Below are 26,641 nucleotides of genomic sequence, written 5' to 3'. Positions count from 1 at the left end.
CAATATACGTATGCCCATCCATCTTCCTAGTGGCTCTTTACCTGTGGTAGCTGATTACACACCAGAGATGTGGTTTCTTTTGTGTCTGACATGGGCTTTAATTTGGCCAAATTTAGAATAGGGGTTTATCAAGGTAATAAGCCTCTTATGAACTTTGTGCACAGGCAGTGCTGATCCCTATTTAGAGCATGGAAGCATTTGGATAAGAATTACAGATGTCCCGATAGAGACGTGCAGTATTAATACCAACACAGACATTTCTACAGTGATACTGAGATATAGTATATTGTCATTTCGACCACAGATCTTATCCCTGTATCTTCTTGAATGTTATTACTCTTTGGCTTTTCCCCCTTTAGTCCGATAGGAAAAAAAATAGAAGAAACAAAAGCTCATTTTTATATAATACTTGTCTAGATATATTTTGAGACCTAATGGAGGAGTTGGGCAAAAATAAACAGACAGAGTTAAGTGTACACAATTAAAGAGCCTTTTTATCCTCTTAGTGAGTGACAGATGATTTTTATTAAAACTGAATTTGCTTAATATTTTACAATTTAAGTGTAAAAGAAGCAAACTAGTTCAGGAAATTACTGTCCTCCAGTTTAAGTAAATCCTGAAATGAACCTCCTTTATTAAAAGGGAAAAGGGACCAGCCCATATCTGGAAAACAATCTTGAACCAATTTCATTGCTACTATAGTAGCCCTTACATTTATCTTATGTTAAAAATAGGCAAGGAAAATTATTTTTAAATTATGAAATCACTCAAAATAATCCGGGCAAAGACAGATACATCCTGGAGGCAAATACGTGGCTGCGCAGGTGGTGTCGACAGGAGGTCTTCAACTTCCTTGACCAGGGGACCCTGTTCTGAGAAGGCAGACTGCTGAGCAGAGATGGGGTCCACCTGTCAAGGAAGGGGAAGAGTATCTTCGGATACAGACTGGCTAACCTTTAAACTAGGTTTAATGGGGGCAGGAGATAAAAGCCCACAGGTAAATCCAAAACATGGAGACTTGGGTGAGAGGTCAGAATCTGGGGGTCAATATGGGAAATCACAGCCCGGATGAAGGAGACACAAGAGGGAATACAGAGGGGAAATCTAATAAACATCTTAGATGTCTGTATATTCATGCAAGAAGTATGGGAAATAAACAGGAAGAGCTAGAAATACTAATGAATAATCACAAATATGACAATTGGCATCACAGAAACTTGGTGGGATAATTCATATGACAGCAATTCTGGTATAGAAAGGTATAGATTGTTCAGAAAGGACAGTCAGGGGAAAAAAAGGGAGAAGGTGTCTTGTATATCAAATACGTATACACTTGCACGAGGCTGAGATAGAGAAGTGGGAGGTAGACCAGTTGAAAGTCTCTGGGTAAAGATAAAAGGGGTAAAAACAGTGGTGATATCATGCTAGGGATCTACTATAGACCACCTAAATAGGAGAAAGAAGTGGTGGATGAGACTTTTTAAACAACAAAATCATCCAAAAACACAGGACTTAGTGATGATGGAGGACTTCAACTACCCAGACATTTGTTGGGAAATACAGCAGGACACAGATTATCCAACAAGCTCTTGGAATGCAACATAGGCAACTTTTTATTACCAAAGGTGTAGAAAGCAACTGGGGAGAGGTTATTCTGGATTTGATTCTGACAAACAGGGAGGAACTAGTTGAGAATCTGAAGGTGGAAGGCTGCTTGGATGAAAGAAATCATGAAATGATGAGTTCCTGATTTAGGGAATGGTGAAACAGGGAAAACATCAGAATAAAGACAATGGACTTCAAGAAGGCAGACTTTAGCAAACTCAGATAATTGGTTGGTAAGATCCCATGGGAAGCAAGTCTAAGGGGGAAAAAGGGTTCAGAAGAGTTGGCAGTTTTTTAAAGAGACATTATTAAGGGAACAAGAGCAAACTATACCAATGCAGAGGAAAGATGAGAAGTATGGTAAGAGGCAATGCTGGCTTAACCAGGAGATTGTCAATGATATGAAAACTCAAAAAAGAGTCACACAAGAAGTGGAAACTAGGTCAAATTACAAAGGATGAATATAAAAACAACCCCACAACACAAGCATGAAGGGACAAAATTAGAAACACCAAGCACAAAACAAGGTTAAACTAGTTAGGAATATAAAGGGTAACAAGAAAGCAGTTTACAAATACATGAGAAGCAAGAGGAAGACCAGAAACAGGATAGGGCCATTACTACATGAGGAAGGAAAGAGAACAGAAAACGCAGCATGGCCAAAATGTTAAATGTCTTTTTACTTATTTTTTGTTTTTTGGGAGTTGCGGGGACAGTTGCGGGGACGGTGCTGGGGGTGGGGGCAGCGTGCAGAGCCACCTCACCCCGCCTTCTTCCCCCGTCCCCCCAGGGGAACAGAGATATGCCAGCAGCCAGCCGCTTCCAAGAGTGGCATGGTGCCAGGGCAGGCAGGCAGTCTGCCTGAGCACCGCTGCGCTGCCAGACTTTTAGCGGCCCAGAGATCGTGATCAACTGGAAGAGGCTCCAGGATCAACCAGCTGAACATGATTGATGGGTTGGTGACCACTAGCCTAGACGATCCTTCTGTAAGGTGAGAGCACAACAGTGTGGAAAACCATACTCAGAAAGTAGTTATCAATGGTTCACAGTTAAGCTGAAAGGGCATATTGAGTGGAGTCCTGCAGGGATCTCTCCTGTGTCTGGTTCTGTTCAATAACTTCATAAATTATTTGGATCATGGCATAGAGAGTACACTTATAAAGTTTGCAGACAATACTAAGCTGGGAAGGGTTGCAAGTGCTTTGGGGGAACAGGATTAGAATTCAAAATGATCTTGACAAACTAGAGAAATGGGAGTTAAATAGGATGAAATTCACTAAGGACAAATGCAAAGTACTACACTTAGGAAAGAATAATCAATTTCACAAATACAAAATGGGAAATGCCAAGGAAGGAGTATTGCAGCAAAGGATCTGGGGATCATAGTAGATCACAAACTAAGCATGGGTCAACAATGTAATACTGTTGCAAAAAAGCAAATATTCTAGGATGTATTAGCAGGAATGTTGTAAGCAAGATATGAGAAATAATACTTCCACTCTACTCAGTACTGATAAGACCTCAACTGGAGTATTATGTCCAGCTCTGGGAACCACACCTCAGGAAAGATGTGGACAAATTGGAGAAAGTCCAGAGAAGAGCAACAAAAATGAGTAAAGGTCTAGAAAACATGAGCTTTGAGGGAAGATTGAAAAAAACTGGGTTTGTTTAGTCTGGAGAAGAGAAGACTGAGGGGGGACATGATAAAAGGTTTTTACAAGGAGGAGGGAGAAAAATTGTTCTCCTTAACTTCTGAGGATAGGACAAGAAATGGGCTGAAATTGCAGCAAGGGCAGTTTAGGTTAGACATTAGGAAAACCTTCCTAACTGTAAGGGTATTTAATTACCTCAGGAGTGTGCGGAATCTCCGACACTGGAGGTTTTTAAGAACAGGCTAGACAAACATCCATCGGGATGGTCTAAATAATACTTAGTTCTGCCTCAGTGCAGGGGTCTGGATTAAATGACCCATCAAAATCCCTTCCATTCCTATTTTTCTATGATTCACACATGTTCACCATGGGAAGATTAATGCGTAATCAATCAATAGATGACATAACTCCAAAGCGGAAAAGTACCAACATTAAAAGTAATTTATGAAAAACTAGGAGTTGATAACCAGTAAGAACCTAAAATACTGCTATATCTTTTAGAGATCTGATAACACTGCACCTTGTTACATACCAAAGACGTTAAAGATGTCTAGAAATTATAAATGTCATGAAGTAGAAAGCAACTGTTGAAATGTTGAAGAAACAAGCAGCTCATAAAAAGCTGGAGCACTGACTAAATCTTGATTGTCACTATTCAAGTTCATTAATTGACTGATCCTGCTTCACTGAAATCGATAGAAGAAATTGGACAAGCCCACATTCAGTAGCACAATAAAAGTGCAAGAAATAACAGAAGTAAGAAAGCTGCACCATGAGAAAGGAGACAGCAAGTACTCTGATGTACTGGGCAGACCTGATGAGCTGGACAGTCCTGATATGCCATCCTGCTCTGTGGCAGTATGATTCACCTTGCACAGGACTCACCTACTGGCATGCCTGCATAGATGCTAGTGTTTAGTCTTCCAGTGGATAAGGAGGATTTAGCCCTACATTTCTTAGCCATTTTCCTTTATCCTTCTCCAGAATATCAAGAGTGTTAATGATTACTTGACAAATGTCAGGATTTAAGTGAAAGAAATTTTGGGGAAGTTATACAAACCTCAAAGGAGGAGTCTTGGGGTATACTATTATATCACTTCAGATGAAGTATTAAGTCCCCAAACTACTCTAGAAGGAAGGAACTGCAGTGTCTTTATACAAAGGGGGGGAAAAAGGAATTTCTGTCCTGCAGGTAATTTCAAGATTTCAAAATATTGTTTAATCCCAAACTAGGAAGAAAAACTGAAATCTTGGAATTTTCATTAAATGTTTCTTCTTTGTCATATTGACTATTATATTCTAATTTATAATACAACAAAAGTTCACATGTTTCAGTTTCATTGAATCAATATTTTTCAGTGGAAAACTGTTCCATTTGAATATTTTCAACCAGCTCCAATATTAACAAATGTTACATATTCTGATGCTATTTTAAAACATTTCTTTATTCTGGGGGTGGGGGGGCATCAACAGCAGATGCCCTTTCATACAGTAGATTTCATGCTCTAAAAAATAAAACAAAAAAAACCCCCAAACAACTTGTTACTGAAAGCTTGAAGTAGTTGAAAGACAGCCACCTATTTTAGCTTATCTAAAATGTTATATGTAAATACGCTCTCCAAGAAAGCTTAAGATGTTAAGCTCAAGATGTACTCTTGCCTAAAATATCACACACATACAGCCAAATTTTCATGTGTTACAAAATTGAGAGGAGAATTTGTCCCATGTGTATGCAGTAGCAGCTGTACAGTGGTCTAATGGTCTTATGTGACCATGAAGAAATTCATCTCCCTGACCCCCACAGTTGCCTTGTGAAAAGCCTGTGAATTTCCCAAGAAGAATGAAATAATCTGCCAAAACCATGGGTAAACAAACCTCTGAAACTGCCTTTGTAAATTGAACATTTTGTACATGAAGCTTAACTAGATGGGTAATACAATATGATGCTTACCCTTTTAAATTCTGTAGTTAAAAGATTGCAGACAAAATTTTCAGAAGTACCTATGTGACTTAGGAGACATTCCCATTTTCAAAAGTGACTTAGGCACTTCAGAATCTAAGTCTCATTGGATCTCGAAATCACTTAGGCACTTTTGCTCTGTGTCTTTTTAAAGAGTGTTCAGGAAATTAGAATTTTGCTACTTCTACAGGATGTCCATTGTTCATAACATTTATTTTTTGTACATTATTCCATTTTTAAAATGTTACTGTTTTCTAGAGGAAAGCATAGGGAAAAGATTTATTATTTTGTATAGATAGAAGTGTGTAGTAGATACTTTTGTGCCAGTAGATTACGTCTATAATCTAGGTCAGTAGTTCTCAACCAAGGGTAACCATGCTTCTGGGGCTATGCAGAGGTCTTCCAGGGGTACATCAACTCATCTAGATATTTGCCTAGTTTTACAATTGGCTACATAAAAAGCACTAGCGAAGTCAGTACAAACTCAAATCTCATACAATCAGTTGTTTATACTGCTATATATATTACACACTGAAATGTAAGTACAATATTTCTATTCCAGTTGATTTTATAATTATATCGTAAAAATGAGAAAGTAAGCAAGTTTTCAGTATTAGTGTGCAGTGACACTTTGTATTTTTATGTCCAATTTTGTAAGCAAGTAGTTTTTAAATGAGGTGAACCTTGGGGATACAAGACAAATCAGATTCCTTAAAGGAGTAGAGTAGTCACTGATCTAGATGATACTGTATTGCACTCCTATGGATTTAGAAACATGATAATAGAAACAGCTGCAAAAGGTCTCGCAGAGAAAGATTGTAAGAATACTCTATTGTAGAGGTTCTCAAACTGTGGTCTGCGGATCACTGCTCCATTCAGGTGGTCCGCGGATAGTTCCTTCTAAGGTGAACGCCTGGGCAGCTGCACACAAAAGAATGAAGGGCCACCCACCTAATTAGTGGAGCCGCGCAGGCATGGCTTCACTAATTAGGTGCCTGGACCCTGGAGAAGATGTACATGTAAGGTGAGGTGGCGGCCTTAGGGGGAATGGGGGTAGGTGGGAGGGGACAGTGGGATGAGAAGAGGGGGTTGGGGAAAATTTGGGATGTGCAGGGCTGTGGTAGCCAGAGAAAGAGGTGACTTTCCAGGGTTGAGGCTGCTGGGGAGAGATGGCCGTCCTTCCCAGCCCCAGCTTAGGGGCTGCCTCAGCGGGGGAGAGAGGGAGAGACTCTCCCCCCCCTTCACAGCCCCAGCTCGGGGGCTGCCGCAGCCGGGGAGAGAGGGCACATCCATTGCATTAGAAAGGTAAGACTACTGATATTAAAATATGAGTTGTGTGCTTTTATTTATAGAACAAAAAATGTTCATTATAATAACATTTTTTTATATAGCGCTTTTATCCAAAGCGCTTTACAATAGTTAGCTAATGGTACAAACAACATTTGGAAAGATCATTAAGTGGTCCACCAAGACCCTCAGCAATTTTTAAGTGGTCCGTGAAAAAAAATTTGAGAACCACTGCTCTATAACTTACAGATTTTAAGATAGAAAGATAAATACCTGTGCAAGAATGGGGAATCCAAGGTTCCTACATCCATTGCAGGGTGTCAGTGCCTCCCATAAACCTGCAGGACCACAACTGTTTTCCCGGACATCTTCCTCTTCCTCCTCCCCTGGTGAGAGGTTTGCTGATGAAGGCCTCTGTGGAAAATTAAGTTTACTGGAACATTATGCAGAAACATTTTGCTTTATTTTACCATAGTTAAAAATGCTAAGATTGATTGAGAAACTTCACATTTCCAGAAACTGATAAATATACTGCATTTTCAACTTAATACAGTGCATCTATTCAATCAATAATCAGTAAAACATATTATATTACCCAAAGAAAAAAAGATGTGATGAGCTACAGTAAGCTGTATTTTAAATAGGATTTCAGAGACAGAGACTCTTGTTACTCACCTTCAGTCTACAAATAATATTCAGATTATGTATAATGTACAACACCAGACACCCTGCAACTTTTCAATTGAAAAAAAGAGCATTTTAATTTAAATTTTAGTTTTTACATTATTTTTCCACTACAGCTTGCAGAGAATGAAAACATTAAATTTTTACTGCTCTTAGAAATTGTACAGTAGGTAGAATATTGCAGAAACACCAGAAGATAATGGGATCTTCTTTCCACAGCCAAATATTATATTAATTAAAATATATATATATAACTACAACCATTTTAGCTTGAATTGGCCAGTGGCTTTTGCAGAGAAGTAGTAGAAATGTAATCACAATTTAGGATTTCATTTTTAGTTTGTTGTTTACCAATGATGAAAAAAGGTAACTTGTTATGTATGGTGAACAATACTTATTGATTTTTCATTTAAAAAAAACAACAAAAACCTGCTATGTTTGTTTGCCCTAAACAGCAAGGGGCAAGGGGTTTCAGGGAAAGTAATTCTATTGTTACCGTTTTGTTTCCTGCTTCAAGTCTTTGTTGCACAGACTCAAAATTATGCCTACTGTGGAGCCACTGAGGATATTTGAAACACATTTTATGTTTTCATTTTAAATACTGTCATTATTCTATAACGGTTGCTGGGAGAAAAGGTGGGCATTTTTCTATTTACACAGATCATCCCCCTTTTCTTGATTGTGATCCTACCTCCTGCCCCCATCCTTAGTAAGGAGTTGTAGGGTGGGATTTTCAAAATTATACTGTGTTAGCCTATCTTTGATCCCACGGAAGTGAATCACAGTTTTATCATTTATTTCAGTAGATGATATAGGTCAATGCTGAACACTTCTGAAAAACCCTACCCTTAGAACAAAGTTACACTAAATAAACTTACACATCTTGTAAGGGCTTATCTAAACTACTGCTAAAGTTGATATAACTTGAAACCCTCTCCCCTTCCCTCCCCCAACATAAGGTACATTGATTTAAAGCAGTGTCTACACTGCACTATGTCGGTGGGAAATACTCTCCCGCCGACATAGCTTCGGCCTCCTGTTGAGGTGGAGTAATTACTTCGACAGGAGATCGCGTCAATGCAACTGCACCAATGTAGCGCAGTAGTGAAGACAATCCCCAAATTACACTTCCATCTTAATTCCATGCCCCATGTGGTTATTTTGCTCACATCTAACTCACGTATATAGAATAACCAGCCCATGGACCAGTTCCAGCCTGCATGATATGTTTCACCTTCCTCTGTAGCATGGGGCACGGGTCACTTGCTGGAGGATTCTCTGCTCCTTGAAGTCTTTAAACCACCATTTGAGGACTTCAATAGCTCAGACATAGGTGAGATGTTTTTCACAGGAGTGGGTGGGTGAGATTCTGTGGCCTGCGTTGTGCAGGAGGTAGGACTAGATGATCATAATGGTCCCTTCTGACCTTAGTATCTATGAATCTATGAATCTATATGGCCCCACTAACATTCAGATTCTAAACTTTCATTTAACAGAAAAAAGTTTGGAGCACTCACGTTTGCAAATATACTGTCCAAATGTGAGTAAATAGTCCTAAATTACTCCAGCCCATTGACCCAAGATTAAATTCAGAATTTATTGCTCTCCACCAGTTTTTACTCCCTTGGTTTAAACTCACTGTATCACCCATTACAATACTGGAGCATCAAACCCTAGGTGGGTTTTTGTTGTTGTTTTGTTTTTGTTTTTTGAGTGGTTGGTTTTTCTTGGGGGAAAAGAGGAAGGGGGCTTTTAAGAGTGCATGTTTGTTTACTTTGCATTTTAAGATTCATTTTCTAAATCTGTTATTTTTTGAGGTTATTCTGACAGTCAAGTAGTGCTACAGCATGTGTTACTATAGCAACAGCATTTTTGCATGGATTATTAAGAGGATTGGGGGAACTCTGCAGGGTTTGGGTCATGAAGGAGTTCTATTGTTATATAGTTGTGTAGGATCAGAAGCAGCCCCCGGGGCCTTGCTATCTAAAATTATGTTATGCTACCATCTGTCATTTTTATCCTATATGTTTACATTGGAAATATATAAGCTTTAAGCATTGTGATAAAAACAAACCACTCCCTTAACAAAAAACAAAACAAAAACCCAGCTTGCCCCCTATTCCCCAAAGGTGACAATCTACTTCTAGTCACAAAAATTTAGATTTCTATAATAAACAATGCCTATTGCATGCTTTGGCACACTTACTTTTGTTTTTATAACTGTTGCAGTTTGCTTATGCCACTCCAAAAATATAGAAACGTTCCCAAGAAACTCCCTGAAAAAGCACAAGAACAAATCCGCACAGACACACCCCTGAAACCCCGACCTGGGGTATTCTATCTGCTACCCAAGACCCATAAACCTGGAAATCCTGGACGCCCCATCATCTCAGGCATTGGCACCCTGACAACAGGATTGTCTGGCTATGTAGACTCCCTCCTCAGGCCCTAAGCTACCAGCTCTCCCAGCTATCTTCGAGACATCACTGACTTCCTGAGGAAACTACAATCCATCAGTGATCTTCCTGAAAACACCATCCTGGCCACTATGGATGTAGAAGCCCTCTACACCAACATTCCACACAAAGATGGACTACAAAGCCGTCAGGAACAGTATCCCCGATAATATCACGGCAAACCTGGTGGCTGAACTTTGTGACTTTGTCCTCACCCATAACTATTTCACATTTGCGGACAATGTATACCTTCAAATCAGCGGCACTGCTATGGGTACCCGCATGGCCCCACAGTATGCCAACATTTTTATGGCTGACTTAGAACAACGCTTCCTCAGCTCTCGTCCCCTAATGCCCCTACTCTACTTGCGCTACATTGATGACATCTTAATCATCTGGACCCATGGAAAAGAAGCCCTTGAGGAATTCCACCGTGATTTCAACAATTTCCATCCCACCATCAACCTCAGCCTGGACCACTCCACACAAGAGATCCACTTCCTGGACACTCATAAGTGCTAATAAGTGATGGTCACATAAACACCACCCTATACCGGAAACCTACTGACCACTATTCCTACCTACATGCCTCCAGCTTTCATCCAGACCACACCACACGATCCATTGTCTACAGCCAAGCTCTACGATACAACCGCATTTGCTCCAACCCCTCAGACAGAGACAAACACCTACAAGATCTCTATCAAGCGTTCTTACAACTACAATACCCACCTGCTGAAGTGAAGAAACAGATTGACAGAGCCAGAAAAGTACCCAGAAGTTACCTACTACAGGACAGACCCAACAAAGATAATAATAGAACACCACTAGCCATCACCTTCAGCCCCCAACTAAAACCTCTCCAACACATCATCAAGGATCTACAACCTATCCTCTCACAGATCTTGGGAGACAGGCCAGTCTTTACTTACAGACAGCCCCCCAACCTGAAGCAAATACTCACCAGTAACCACACACCACACAACAGAACCACTAACCCAGGAACCTATCCTTGCAACAAAGCCCGTTGCCAACCGTGTCCACATATCTATTCAGGGGACACCATCATAGGGCCTAATCACATCAGCTACACTATCAGAGGCTCGTTCACCTGCACATCTACCAATGTGATATATGCCATCATGTGCCAGCAATGCCCCTCTGCCATGTACATTGGGCAAACTGGATAGTCTCTACGTAAAAGAATAAATGGACACAAATCAGACGTCAAGAATTATAACATTCAAAAGCCAGTTGGAGAACACTTCAATCTCTCTGGTCACTCGATTACAGACCTAAAAGTGGCAATACTTCAACAAAAAGACTTCAAAAACAGACTCCAACGAGAGACTGCTGAATTGGAATTAATTTGCAAACTGGATACAATTAACTTAGGCTTGAACAGAGACTGGGAGTGGATGGGTCATTACACAAAGTAAAACTGTTTCCCCATGTTTATCCCTCCCCCCACCCCCCACTGTTCCTCAGACATTCTTGTCAACTGCTGGAAATGGCCCACCTTGATTATCACTAGAAAAGGTTCCCCCCTCCCCGCTCTCCTGCTGGTAATAGCTCACCTTAAGTGATCATTCTGGTTACAGTGTGTATGGTAACACCCATTGTTTCATGTTCTCTATGTATATAAATCTCCCCACTGTATTTTCCACTGAATGCATCCGATGAAGTGAGCTGTAGCACACGAAAGCTTATGCTCAAATAAATTTGTTAGTCTCTAAGGTGCCACAAGTACTCCTTTTCTTATTCCCTAGAAGAGTATAATAAAAGGTTCCCTTCACTGCTGGCATAATAAAATAACACTCTCCAATTCTAGTCTTCTAGTTCCAGCCTGTCCACTGACCTCAGACCAGTCAAGATTAATTTTCATAACCACTCAGCTTTAAGTGCTTTAATCATAATATCTCATCTTCAAATTCTCATATCTGAGTCCTACTTTCTCCAACTTCATTTCTTGATTCAGATAAGGTGACTAATACTGTGCTCCAAATGCGGTGTAACAAATAATTTTACTTGGTGTTTCCCAATTGCACTCTGCCACTTGGCTCCAGAACTAAAATTTGATTTATACCTGCAGGTTTGCTTGAAGGTTTGAGTTTAGGAAATTTGAACCTATAAGAAGGCGAACTTTGTGCAACTCTCTCCCCGTCCTTATCTGCAATCACTCCATCCTTCTAAATAAGAAGTGGGCAACACACTAAGCAAACTCATTAATGACTTGACTTCTGAGGCTTAGATTGGGAAATGAAGGCATAAACAGTGCAGTTGATGATCCGAAAGCTATACTGCTTAGCTACAAAGGAAGAGTGAAGAACAAGATTGAGGGTGTGGAGTAGAGAAGATGGGAGAGTGAATTTGCAGTCAAGCAGGTCCACTTATATTGTTAAGAGGACTATACATCTTTCACTAATCTGTAAAATGGGTGGCAGTCCAAGCCCTCCAATGTGCCCAGTTATCTGCACTACTAAAACAACTGTAGTTTACTACATGCAAAGGGGATAAGTTATTTTAAGCATTCCCAGCCCAAAGACCAATATTAAAGATGCCCCCTATAGTAAGTGGCAAAGAACTGTAACAGCACCTGACAACTAGAAAGAATGCAACAAACTAGTCTAACTTCATAGGCAAGTGAAAGCAATTCACAGAACATAATCTAATCTAAATAAAAAATATAAAGACTATACAAAATGAGAGGCTCCTTTAACATAACAGCAAGGAATATGCATAATAAACTGGATAAATGGGAATTATGGGAGAGAGAGAATATGATCATTTAGCCATTACAGAAATACAGTGAGGCAAACAGATGACATGCTAACGAACAGCAGATGAATATAAACTTTCCCCATATAATACAGGAAGGAGAGGGGTGATTTACTTTATGTAAAACAAATATGAAATTGAGGTAAGTCAGGCTCACGGTAGTGTGAATTAAATGCTATGGATAAAAAAAATCAGAGGAAATGGAAAATATTTTCGAGGCAGATTATTTCTAGACTGCCCCCATCAAAGAGTAAATAAGGACAAATAGAGCCTAATGGACATTAGCCAGATGGCTAGAATAAAATGAGTTAGTACACTTGGGTGACTCCAACTATCCAGACAGTTGTGGGGGAGGGGGAGAGAGAATCTTTAGTGAAGCAGAAGTCCTCCAAAAATGTTTTGAATTACAAAAGGATAGTTTTGAATTACAAAAGATTAAAATAGAAACAAGAAGGAGACTCTCTTATACATAGCAGTCACCACCAGAAAAGAATTAGTAACAGGTAAAGCCATTAGGTAAGGGATCCTAAATTAATTGAGTTTAACATATTAAGAACAGGTTACACCCTAATGGTCTTCTGGAATTTCAGCATTTCTAATAGTCCTAACCTAAAAGGTTTATCAGGAGCAGAAGAGCATATGTAAAAAAAAAAAAAAAAAGGGAAAAATCTTGAGAAATTGTACAAGATGCCCAAAATGGAATAGCCAGAAAGAAAACCACAAGAAATTAATGGGTACAAAGGTCTAATAAAAGCCTTAAAGAAGCCAGCTGCTTTGATTATCAACACATGAAATAAGTATTAGATATTCATAACAGTAAAAGATTTAGAGTGAAGTCCTGGCCCTACTGAAATCAATGGCAAAACTACTATTGATTTTAACAGGGCCAGAATTTGACTCAGATGTTGAGCACCCAGAATTACTCCTCCAGAAGGTAGGCATGGAATGTCCATCTACCGTGAAGCTCATCTGCACCCTCTCCAACATACTAGAGAAGCCATAACTTTGCTAAACATGTGTTTTTAGTTGTAAGCATGGTTTTCTGTCTCCATGAGAGTTTTTTTAATTATTATTAATAATAAATATTGGCCATTCCCAGCACCCAAGAGCACAAACCAGCACCCAAAGGTCAGTGGGAAGAGGAAGGAAGGAGAAAATCCTCTTTACTTATCCAAACTTCTGCATCCCTGGACTCAACAAAAACAGTCTCTTTATTTCCCTCAATTATAGTTTACAGTCACTCTAAATAAAAATAAAAACACTTCCTCAATTCATAACCCAGGTCTTCCATCCTCTCAGGACAGCCTCCACAGTCTCTCCTTCTCACCTTGTATATTAACAGTCCAAAGTTTGGACCTTCTCTCACATTAGTCAAAGCCATTGACTATATACTTCACTACCTAGACAGACCTTCTCCAAAGATAAAATATCTATTACCCATAAGTCTGCTTTACTCCCTTTTATTTGCTGTCTTTCCCTCAGTTATTAAGTATAGCTGGTGGTCCCACCCCCTTAGATTGATGATTGTGGCAGGTGTTGGTTGACAGACCTGATTTAATCACCTAGTTCCAAGGCACTCCATTAACTCCTTATCTTAGACCAGCATTCACTCTATCAGATTCAGTTAAAATTCCTATAATAAAGATTGATTCTCTGTTGCTTCCCTCAAAATAGTCAGCATGAAATTCTGATCTTTGACCAGGCTGTAGCTAAAAAATTATCTGTTACTGTGTACCCAGTAGAGCTATGGCAATCCATGCCGCACAGCTGAGATCTAAAACCAAACAGTAAACTGCCTCTCTTCTTATATTATCTCCATTTTAGCCTAATTACCTTCAGACTGTAGAAGCATGGCTAATATGTTGACTTTAAATCAGTATCCATTAGAATAATTCAGTGTCAGCAAAAATGTCTGATTTGGTACTAGAACTTTTTTAGCATTTTCATCACATAATTCTGATGCCTACTTATTAACTTATATTTACAACAGATGCCACCTTAGGAACAATGATTGAATACTCAGTTGTAACTACGGTTTCAGAGCTGGAGGTTTGAGCTGTAAGAGTGATCCAGCTGTAAGACATTTGTCCTCTAACTCTGTTCTCCCCCTCACCCAAGTTGCCAGTATTTCTATATTCTTTTATTTAACCCCTTGGAAACATTGATACAAAAATTCCTGCCTCTTGAAGACTGTGTTATTCCTGTTCTATGGCTGTGTTCAAGCAGCAAAATATATTAAAGGCCAAACAACATCACCAGCTATGTGTTTTCAACTGATAGTTAAGTCAATGGGAGTTGTATGCATATGACAAAATAATCTGGAAGTTACAAAACTGTGCAAAATATTTCATATGAATATTACCTGCATTGAGGTCAGACCCAGGGCCTTGATCTCCTTGAAGATTGCTTGGAGGACTCCACTATCCAAAATGGGGGCCTTTCCATCAGCAACCACTGGGACTTCCACCTCCTCTCCAGTGGGGGGGACAGATGACAGAGAAGTGGGTGGCTTCCTCCAAGACCTCATCCATAAGAAACTCCATGGGAGGAAGGGCAACATCACCCCCTTTCCTGCCAAAGACTCCTCAACCAGCTCCACCCAAGCCCTAGGGGTGAAATTCAGCTAGCAAGTGTAAGCACAGTGTAAGTGCCCACACATGTAGCAGAAAATGAGTGTTTATAGGGGGCTCTGTTGAAGTACATGACTAGTTCCAATGAAGTTAATCGGACTTCTCATGTGCCTGAAGTTAAGCATGAGCTTAAGTATCTCACTGCATCTAGGCCTGAATGTTCACTCTGAATGAATCATGCCAAAATTTGACTCAATGTGTGGAACCGGTGTAATATTTACTATAAAAAAGAGACCAGCAATAAAGGGTATCAGGGCCTAAAGAAAAATGAAATCAACGGCTAATATTTTTAGAAATATCAATTAAGTGTGAAGAAAAAACTGAAGCTCGTTTAGGTTTAGTACATATAAGAAAAAGTAATTTAGGGTCAACATAACTATAATATTTTATAATGCAGTTACCCAGCAAAAAAATCAAAACATTTCATGTAACACACCTAAAAATGTAGCTATATATCCACCATCACTATAATATCTGAGTGTTATCCTCATAAAAACATTTGTAAAACTCAACACAGTTTAAAAGCAAATTAGCTGGAAAATGTATATTTTTCCTTTGCTTTAAGTTGTGAAAGAAAGGATGGATAGGTGGGTGGCAGAATGATGGAGCTTATAGAAAATGCATTATTGTTCAAGAAATACGGCAGCAGGGAACAGAAATTAAAGAAGCAGGGAAAAATTATGTGATAAGTGAGTGGGCAGCAGTCACCATTTTATTATCCTCCTAACAGCTGACACATTTTTTGGATTAAAATACTTATTCCCAACAGAAGTGTGTTACTGAGAGTGCAGTTGTTTTTGATTAAGAAGTCCTTGTTCTAATAAAGGTCTCGGAGAAATCATGTCTGAATGGGCAAAGCCATTCGAAAGCGTCACAGGTTAGTCATTTGAAGCTGAAGGATGGATAAGAATGGATAGTCAAAAAGACTTTGAAGAACACCTGTGCTGTATTAACTCTGATCCCATTAGTTACGAGCTGGTTGAGGTTTGCTGTGTTGTATCGTACATGATAAATATGACTATATTAAATTGGTGCATGGGAACAACTGGGAATCAGTTGTGTGAGAGCTCACACCATTTGCCCAGCACAGTAAGGTAGCTGAAAGTGTAACTAGCAAAGGATGATGCCCAGGGCCAAATTCTTAACCCAGCATTTTGTCTCAGTAACCAGGCTGCTCTCCAAAATAATTACACCAACTTCAGTGGAGATAATCTGGATTTTCACAGCTGTAACAAAGAGCAGAGTTTAGTCTTCCATGGCATATATATGCATTATTGTAAGGCTCTGAAAATGTAGGATCTTCTTTGAAAAGAGATCCAAGAGCCATAGTAATTAACTTAATAAAAATATCTGCCCTGTAGGATACAGCAATAAAAACAAATAGGATTGCATACATAAAATATTATTAATAATTTCTAAAGCATCCCAAAGGTACTTGGTGCTTTACAACCATAAAGACAAACAAGTTCTTTGCTCTGAAGTACTTATATTGTGATGAATTTACATAGAACTCTTCTCTGTGGGGGAATATCACGTGCATTAGAAACCAAGACTCCTAGATGAATTGTAATTAGGTGGTATCTTCTAAAAAAATCTCATTTTAAGAGTACTAGTCTTATGTTTTGAGAGTGGATAGACCTTTCCATATGAGGAAAGCATTTTAAATATGACATTTCCATTGTTTGGGAGGGAAGGACATAATTTTTATTTTGAGTAGAAATGATAATCAGCATATGCCTGTGGAAGGAGACCTGTTATTGGTAAACGGGAACTGGGATCAAGAATAAAAGATCAACCTAATACATTATTCTTGAGCAGTCCTTTTGCCGTGGGGGGAATAAAATTTTGGTATATAAAATTTGTCCCAAGTAATAAAAAGGGGTTACAGTTGGTAATATCATTGCAAACACTGACCTTCTCTCTGACAATTTTTTGGGTACAGAAATCCATTCTGAATGCTACCAAAAACACAGCAGAACTATATTGTTTAATCAATTTCACGTTTCTCATGATAATGCCATGTACTAATGGAAATTTGAATGTATACTGTTTCTCAGTAAACAGTGAGATCAATTAGAGTGTCAAATTGTCCTCCAACAGAGAAGGAGGAAACCCCATTGCTTGAGAAATTTAAAACTCAGCTGACCAAAGCACCAGAAAACGTACTATAGGGCACAATCTTGCACTGGCAAAGGAAGATACCAGGTGATCTCAGATCTTTTCTAAAATAGGAAAGATGAGAGAAGGAGATGAGAAAGGAAGGTTCTCTTGACCTCGAGTTGTCAGAAGGTACTCTATAAGCTCAGGAGATTGGCAAATCTATATACTTGTATTAGCTTACACATAATGCCACAGAACCATTCAAAACAGCTGAGGCATAGGTTTGTGCTTTTGTTATGGGTCCAAGTAAATTAAAAACAGAGGCTATGAAGAGAATTCTGTTTATCAAATGCCCTTCAGTTCTTGTCCTTGGAAAGAATTTCATTAAAATCTTGAAGAAATACGGAAAGAGGGAGGGCAAGTGTGGACCTGTTGAAGCAACGCTTGTGGAGAATTCTATTTACTATAAATTAACCTTTTGTCTTCCTTCATTAAGAATAGCAGTGTCAATCCCCTAGAAAGAGGTTTGAGGAACATTAGGAGAAAAAGAGACTGAAGGACTGTTCTCCTGAATTGGGTATCTTATCAGACTCCAACATAAAAAGAATTGTGTTAAATCAAGCTCCAAGCAGCCACTTTGCAAATTTCCATTATAGATTGTGCTAATTCACCTTCTCTGTATGTGTGTGTGTATATATATATATCTTCTTACTATATGTTCCATTTTATGCATCCGATGAAGTGGGCTGTAGCCCACGAAAGCTTATGCTCTAATAAATCTGTTAGTCTCTAAGGTGCCACAAGTACTCCTGTCCTTTTTGAGTGAGATACAATTTCAGAGCTGCATGATGAAAGAGGTACAGCACTTGCTCAAACCGTGGTTGTCAGGCAGTAAAGAGCCTGCAAAAGCAATTTCCTTGCTCCAAGATTCCTCTTGTTTTTCTGCCCTGAAATCCCTGCCCCAGCTCGGTGAAAGTGAGTGAGGGTGGGGTAGAGCATGAGCAATGGAGGGAGGGGCAATGGAGTGAGCGGGGAGGGCCTCAGAGAAGGTGTGGGGCCTCGGGCAGGGGGCGAGGCAAGGGTATTTGGGTTTGTGTGATTAGACAGTTGGCAACCCTATAGACTATCCTTATCAAACAAAAAGTACACACATAGTTCCAGGGTACTCACGTGACTTATTTTTAGTCTGGACAAAATTGCACTGTTTCTCTTTTTCTCTGTATTTTTTCTCTGCTCTTGCTCTCACATAAGCATAGCTAAACAAATCCATTATTATAAAGACTGCACATTTCTATTTTGACTCTGGAGCTTAAAAATTTGTGCAGCAATATCAAGCCTGCACAGAAACTTGCATTGGTGTAAGCTATATATTAGAGTTTAAGGAAAGTGACATCTAAGCTGAAGCAACATACATACAGAGGGGATGGAAGAAGGTGTAAGAAAGTTTTGTGTGTGTGTGCATGTGTGTGTTTACATCCCTGTATTAGGTCTCTTGCTACATCCCTTTCTTCTGTCTCCCTGGAATACAAGTAGGCATCCTTAGCTTCCCTTGGATTCATTTAAACTCCTTTAGCATCCACTTACTAACATGTAAGTTACCTTACACAACACCCCTAAATTTGTCCCTGAGATTTTAGCTTGCTTCTTATACACCTATGCTATTCATTTTTACTACATCAATAGAGTTTCTCATTAAAAGAAATAAAGATTTTTTTATTTCTAAGCAATTTGTCCAGCAAATTCTGTTTAAATACCTATCACCTTAACACAGTAAAGAAAAAAATTATAAGTTGAAAAATTCTTATATAAGATGGCTGCTTTTGTTCTTTAAAATACTGAGCCAGACTGCCATCTATTGGAAAATAAAGGTTTTTTAAATTATACTGTTTCTAAGGGAAAGTGAAATACATCAGAAACTAAGAAATCTCATTGTCAAAGGCCGTCATTGACACCACTCTATTCAATCATGCTTAAGATAGCCTTGGTTTTCTCCTAAAAGGAATGTTTGTACATGCAGAACCTGTTTACTTAGGCTACACATAGTGTGAAAGATTTGCCCTATGTCTTTTTCTACTCAAATTTCCATTATACATTTTCAAACAAGCATCAATCCAGGGTTCCTTTCATTTCTCGTTGTTTAGTCAATCTCAATTATTCTTTGAGCAATTTCTTCTGATGCAAACACTGTGTTATCTGATAGCTGTGACATGGACTTAGGTGCCTTTGTAGGGCGGTAAGGGAGTATAAAGCCCTTCTAACTCACCTGCACAGCCATCCAGGGCTTACCTAGATGAAAAGTCTATGTGGAGTTATGGAGGGAGAGTGTACTCAACAGGGCTGCAATGACACAGTGTGAACAAATGGGCAGAAAGCAGTGTAGAGTAAGAACAGCCATGACTTCACCTATCACAACACATAGAGAAGGGAGTATGCTGTTTTTGGCAACAGGCCAACTCAACATATTCCCCCTCCCTTAAGCAACACAGGAGCTCAGGGGCAACAGTGCCTCAGAGTTACAAATTTTTTTTGCAATTCTTCCTGGAACGGCTCATTTGAACAACATCCCACAGTCAGGGTTTCAAATAAAGGCCATTAACTAGGTGAAGAGTGCTAGCAAGGAATTGATGACCAACAACTTGTACTATGGATATTTTTGTGGTAGATGAATTTAGATTAACAAGTCAGTAATTTTAATACTTACTTTAACTAATATTAAATCCAAAAAACTGCATTAAAAGAAAGTTGAGGGTGCAAAGTCAAGCACTCAAAGTTGGGAATTGCTAGAATTAAGGTGGAACTTTAATTTGGCCTTCTTGTGTCTATGCATTGTGATACAGTCTTTAATTAAGAACAAAATTAATCAAGGAACCAAAGGACATGAAGAGAAGAAATTCCTTAATTGCCTTTACACCAATTCTAGGAGCCTGGGTACCAAACAAGAGGAATTGGAATTGTTCATTTATGAATATAAATTCTATCTAGTTGGTATTACTGAAACCTGGTGGGATGATCTGCACAACTGGACTGTTAAAATCAATGATTATAACCTAATTAGGAAGGATTGAGTTGGCAGAAGGGAAGGAGGAGTGGCATTACTTGTTTCCAAGTCACTTTTGCTCTGAAGAAAATTATCTTGAATGCTTATGGAGCAATGTCTTAATAAATAAAGCAGAAGATTACTAGTTGGTGTCTACTACAGAACACCAGTTCTCACTTGGGAACAGGGTGACTGCTTCCTTGCACATCTATCTGCAACGTATAGGGAAAAAACCTGTGTGATCATGGGGGAATTAAATTTGAGTGACATATGCTGGAGGTCTCATGCTGCCAGTACTAAAATATCATTGGAAATTCTAAACATAATAGATGACAACTTTCTAACTCAAGAAGTATTGAAATGAACACAAAGGAATTCTATATTAGACTTTGTTCTAACAGATAAAGAGGAAATGATCACAGAAAATTAATGGTAATTAAGGTACAAGTGATCATGACTTGATCAAATTTGAATAATGTACATATATAGTGCTTTAAGAGGGCCAATTTCACAAAGCTGAAAACAATTATGAGCCAAATAAGGTGTGAGGAAGAATTTACTCAGAAAAAATGTGAATGATAATTGGGGACTTATCCTATATAACTAACTTGATATCTTTTTTGATAATAGTACAAATTTAGTTGATAAAGATAACAGTGGTGATGTAATATACGTAGACTTCTCTAAGGCATTCCACTTTGTACAGCATGACATTTTGTTAAAAAAGCTAGATCGATATAAAATTAACATTGCACACATTACATGCATTAAAAACTGACTAACTGATAGATCTCAAAATGTAGTTGTAAACAGGGAATCGTCATTGAGGGTGGTTGTTTCCAGTGGCATCCCACAGGGATCAGTTCTTGGTCCTATGCTATTTAATGTTTTTATCAATGACCTGGAAGAAAACATAAAATCAACTGATAAAGTTTGTAACTGACACAAAAATTGGGTGGGTGGTAAATAATAAAGAGAGCAGGTCACTGATTCAAAGCAATCTGGATCACTTGGTAAACTGGGAGCAAGCAAACAATATGCATTTTGAAATGGTTAAATGTATGCATCTAGGAACAAAGAATGTAGGCCATACTTACAGGATGGGGGAGTCTATCCTCGGAAGAGGTGACTCTGAAAAAGAGTCATGGTGGACAATCAGCTGAACATGAGCTTCCACTGTGATGCTGTGGCCACAAGGGCTAATCCGATCATCAAGTAGAAATAAAGAGGTTATTTTACCTCTGTATTTGGGACTGGTGTGACTGCTGCTGGAATACTGGTGCCCACAATTCAGGAAGGATGTTGATAAATTGGAGAGGGTTCAGAGAAGAGCCACAAGGATGATTAAAGGATTAGAAAACATGCCTTATACTCGCAGACTCAAAAAGCTCAATCTATTTAGCATAACAAAGGGCAAGGAGTGACTTGATTACAGTCTGTAAGTACCTACATGGGGAACAAATATTAAATAATGGGCACTTCAATCTAGCAGAGAAAGGTATAACATGATCCAATGCCTGGAAGCTGAAGCTAGACAAATTCATACAAGAAATAAGGCATACGTTTTTAATGGTTAGAGTCTCCATTACTGACAATTTTTAAATAAAGATTGGATGATTTTCTAGAAGAGCTGCTCTAGAAATTAGAGTGCTCCCAGACTGATTGGCAGCCAGGGAGAGACTGAGTGGACTGAAGACACCTTATGAAGTACAATTACCTGGCAATTACAGGTGAGTAAGCCTGTCAGAAACATAGATGAATATGATTTGTTGGGGTAGAATCAATATGTCTTTTGTAAGGGGAAATCATGCCTCACCAATTATTAAAATTTGTTGACGACCTCAGCAAGCATGTGCAGAAGGGCGATCCAGTTGATATAATGTACTTGGACTTTCAGAAAGTCTTTGACAAGGTCCTACGCCAAAGGTTCTTAAGCAAAGTAAGCAGTCATTGGATAAGAGGGAAGGTCTTCTCATGGATCAGTAACTGGTTAAAAACCAGGAAACCAAGGGTAGAAATAAGTGGTCGATTTCCACATTGGAGAGTGGTAAATAGAAGGGTCCCCAAGAACCTATACTGGGACCTGTGCCATTCAAACATATTCATAAATGATCTGGAAAAGAAGGCTAACAGTGAGATGGCAACATTTGCAGATTATGCTAAATTATTCAAGATAGTTATGTTCAAAGCTGACTGCAAAGAGTTACAAAGGGATCTCACAAAACGCAGTGACTAAGCAACGAAATGGCAGATAAAATTCAGCGTTGGTAAATGCAAAGTAACTCACATTGGAAAACATAATCCCAACTATGCATACAAAATGATGGGGTCTAAATTAGCTGTTACCAGTCAAGAAAGAAATATTGGAGTCATTGTGGATAGTTTCCTGGAAGCATCTGCTCAATGTACAGCAGCAGTCAAAAAAGCTAACAGAGTGTTAGGAACCATTAGGAAAGGGATAGATAATAGGACAGAAAATATCATAGTGCCACTATATAAATCCATTGTATGCCCACACCTTGAATACTGTGTGCAGTTCTGGTCACCCCAATTTGAGAATATATATTAGAATTGGAAAAATACAGAGAAGGGTAACAAAATTGATTATGGGTATGGAACACTTTCAGATGAGGAGAAATTACAAAGATTAGGACTGTTCATTTTAGAGAGAACTAAGGGGTAATATGATAATGGTCTATACAATCATTAATAGTGTGGAGAAAGTGAATAGGAAAATTTATTTACTCCTTCATATAACACAAGAACCAGGGTCACCCAATGAAATTAATAGGCAGCAGGTTTAAAACAAACATAAGAAAGTACCTCTTAACACAATGCACAGTCAACCTATGGAAGTCATTGCAGGGGATGTTGTGAAAGCAAAAGTATAACTGGGCTCAAAAAAGGATTGGGTAGGTCTATGGAGGCTAGGTCTACCAATGGCTATTAGCCAAGATGGTCAGGAACATAACCTCATGCTCTGAGTGTCCCGAAACCTCTGACTGCCAGGAGCTGGGAATGGACAACAGGGGATGGATCAGCTGATAACTGCCCTGTTCTATTCATTTCCTCTGAAGCATCTGGCACTTGCAACTGTTGGAAGTCAGGAAACTGGGCTAGATGGACCATTGGTCAGACCCAGTATGGCCATTCTTATGTTTTTATGAATCTGAAATGGAGCTATCAGCTGCAGAGAGGATAGCAGCCCATTAGGGTAAAGAGACTTCTTCCCACAGGAAATTGAAGCAGGGCAGTACGATAGAACAGCCCCTACCTCCTCCAAAGCCTCCTGCCTCCAAGGTATGATATTGTTTATCAAATTAGCCCATCAAAGGGATACCACTGCCTAGTAGAGTGAAAGAAAATCTGTTTCAGTATATTTTGTTTGTATTTACCTTTGTATTTACCATAGCTGTTAAAATTCTTATATTATACTATCATTTTAAAACATACATTTTCATAGCGGGCCTGCAAACCACACAGTCCTTAGTCCTTACTCAAATAACATTCCCATTGACTTCAACAATAATTTTGCCTGAGTGAAGATTGGAAAAAGGCTCTAGGATTTCTCCCACAATTGTTAGTGATGAACTAGCGCAATTTTTTTAAAGATCAAATTTTATTACTAATTTAATAAACAAATTATCTTGATTAGATGAAATTTCAGTAAATATATTTATCTAATTTACCATTGTTTTTGTCTGCTGCATGTAAAGAACAGACTTTAAAGTATACAAGTATTTCCTACTCCCTTTCCATTTAACTGTGTATAGTTCTGCAAGATTTTCCATTTTAGATTAGAGGATTATATTGATTATATTATATACCAAAGATGGTAACTGAAGGCCAGATTTGCAAAGGTTTCAAGATGCCTAAAGAGATCTATTAAGTGCCTAAACAGGATAGTAGGCACATAACTCACTTTGACTTCAGTGAGGGAGTTAGATGCCTGACCTGCTTAGGCACTTTTGTGAATCCTTCTAGGTGTGTCTATCTGCATCTTGAGGCACCTAAATACCTTTATAAATCTGGCCCTGAGACCCTATACTATAACACAGACAATAGCACATAAGATGATTCAATTGGCTATGTTTTCCTTGTATCTATATAGTGTTCTGTTCTTTTAGAACTGTATTATCTGAAGGTGCAGCTGACTTTGTTTCCTTTAAGAACACAAATGGCCCAGTTCAGCCACCTTATTCCATGAGTAGTCCCACTGATTTTACTCAGCGAGTAGGGTACAATTCAACATAAATAACTGTGGAAGAATCAGGTTTAAAGGAAGCAATCTTGTTACTGTACAAAAAGAAACTAATCCTGGAAATCTTTATTCACAGGAATAGTCCTATTTAAGTCAAATTCCTATCTAAAATCATTGACGTCAATGGCTACTAAGGTCCATAAAGAGTTACAGTACCAGACCCTATTCCTTTAATGCTATTAATCCCTTTGCATACCCATATATTTTTAATTCTGTATGAGGATGGAGTTGAAGATGCTGAGTACCGTACTTTGTGCATGGACCTGTGAGCACTTAGTACTAGGTATAATAGCTGAAAACTTAAGTAGTCCCACTGACTTCAATAGAAATAGACAATAGAAAGCTCTATGCTCTGTTGTAACTATTTGCAGGATGCAGCCTTATGAGCTAGACTATAAATCCTCTACTCACATTGGCGAGCAGTTTCTCACCAAAACGGTGCCATTGAAGTCATTGTGTGAGTAACTGCTCACTAGTAAGGGGTTCATAATTTGGTCCTATATTTGTAAGACACACACACTGTATACTTTTACAGATACTTAGATTTCTTATATCAGTCTTCTTTATATTACTTCCTTTCTTTAATTCTTGAATGTACAATAAGTAATGTAAAATATAATTGAAAAAGTTAATTTGATATCCCATCTTACTTACTATAAGTTTAGTTTGGATTCCATTGCTCATAAATTCTTCTTCTGATATCTTACTAAAATTGTCCAGATAGTGGTCAGATATTGTATGACACAGATCTTCAAAAGAATATTCTTTTTCTTGGCACAGTTTGATTTCATCTAAGAGCTTTGATAACTCTCCAGTCACAGCTTCACCTTTTAAAAAATAGATATAATTAGTCAGAATAATTAGAATTTAAGGGGGATTTTTGCTGCTAAAAAGTAATGCAAAACTTTTGAATCTTGGGGTAGATATAATGGTACTAAGACTATTCCTTCCATTGCATGCCTTATAGTCTACATCTTGACTCTGACACACAACCCTGAATAAAGGATAGTGTAATGCTCCAAGAGGAGCACTGAGAGGCATTCTACATCCTCTGCTTTCCCTTGTACACTGTGTGCCACTGTGGATGGGGCATTGGCCATGACTCCACCTTCTCTCTGTCCTCTAAGCCTGAAAAACTGCAGCTAGTGAAGAACACCAGCATTCATCTCTAGAATGGGGAACCTGCTATAACCACACAGAATGCTTTGCATTGGCTACCTGTTTATATCTTTGGGCAATTAAGGTGTTGGCTAAGTTCTATAAGATTCCATCTGTCTGTCCCAGGGATCAAACTCTCTGGGATTTGTGACAAGATGTTTTGAAAAACAAATAATACTAGAACCTGCTCCCTATAGCAGTCTAACAAAAATCCAAGTTTGGTGAGTTTCAGGGTATTGCAGGATTAAGGGTTATTAAATGCTTTACTTTGAAGATGTTATTCCTTTTTTAATGGCTGCCTTTAGTGATGCAAGGACCTCAGCTGATGAGGCCATGGGGACCATGAATTAATTAGGGCCAGCCAGATTCTAATACTCTTACTCATATTGAGTAGCACTTTATTCTGAAAATAGTCCATTGAAATCAGTAGGACCTCTTCCAGAGTAAGGTGCTATTCAGCATGAGTAATAGTATCAGAATCTGGCCCGAAACAAATGTCTTTTGCACTGTATGTACAAAACCATTTCCTTCAACAGGAAGGACCAGATTATAAGTGACCATGGTAAGGGGCCATACAAGAAGTCTCCTTCATTTGCCCAAGTGTGCACAGGTTTCCTTCAGTAGAACGCCCTTCTCTCCCTGTGCTCTAGATAAGAGCTAGAGCTATGCATAAGCAGACTAAGCAATTGCTTAGGGCCCCAAGCAGCTCAAGGTGACCCCCATTTGCTTTTTTAGTATGTGTTGTGTGGCGACCCAAAAAATATTCCTGCTTAGAACACCCAATAAGCAAACACCACCTCTGCTCTAGCTAGTACAAGGACTGCTCCTTTCTGCTCCCCCTTGGGGAGTAAGATGCTGAAAAAGAGGGACCTCTCCACCTTCTCACCAGTCCACAGAGTGGTGCCAATGCAATGAGGAAGAGCAATCTAATCCCTCCTAATGAATGGAGCAGCTTGTACAATATCTGTGTGCTTTAAGAAGCCTCGGACAGATTGTGCCTGCCTGAGACACAATCTCCTTGATAGGTTTCAGA

General features: G+C 38.9%; 1 protein-coding gene across 6 annotated transcripts in view; it reads right to left on the bottom strand.

Annotated features, from left to right (window-relative positions):
• The window catches only part of ANKS1B (ankyrin repeat and sterile alpha motif domain containing 1B), a 736,839-nt gene that overhangs the window by 547,125 nt on the left and 163,073 nt on the right, over positions 1 to 26,641 (bottom strand). For all 6 annotated transcript variants that reach the window (XM_043545507.1, XM_043545504.1, XM_043545515.1 and 3 more), the window contains exons 8-9: positions 25,105 to 25,277; positions 6,778 to 6,918 (exon numbers count right to left, since the gene is read on the bottom strand). In XM_043545507.1, coding sequence (XP_043401442.1) covers positions 6,778 to 6,918; positions 25,105 to 25,277 — 314 coding nt within the window. The remainder of the gene's footprint in view (positions 1 to 6,777; positions 6,919 to 25,104; positions 25,278 to 26,641) is intronic.

The sequence above is a fragment of the Chelonia mydas genome, chromosome 1, assembly GCF_015237465.2.
Source record: "Chelonia mydas isolate rCheMyd1 chromosome 1, rCheMyd1.pri.v2, whole genome shotgun sequence".
NCBI lineage: Eukaryota > Metazoa > Chordata > Testudines > Cheloniidae > Chelonia > Chelonia mydas.
The sequence above is the reverse complement of the archived record's forward strand: the minus strand, read 5'-3'. Positions and strand labels throughout refer to the sequence as shown.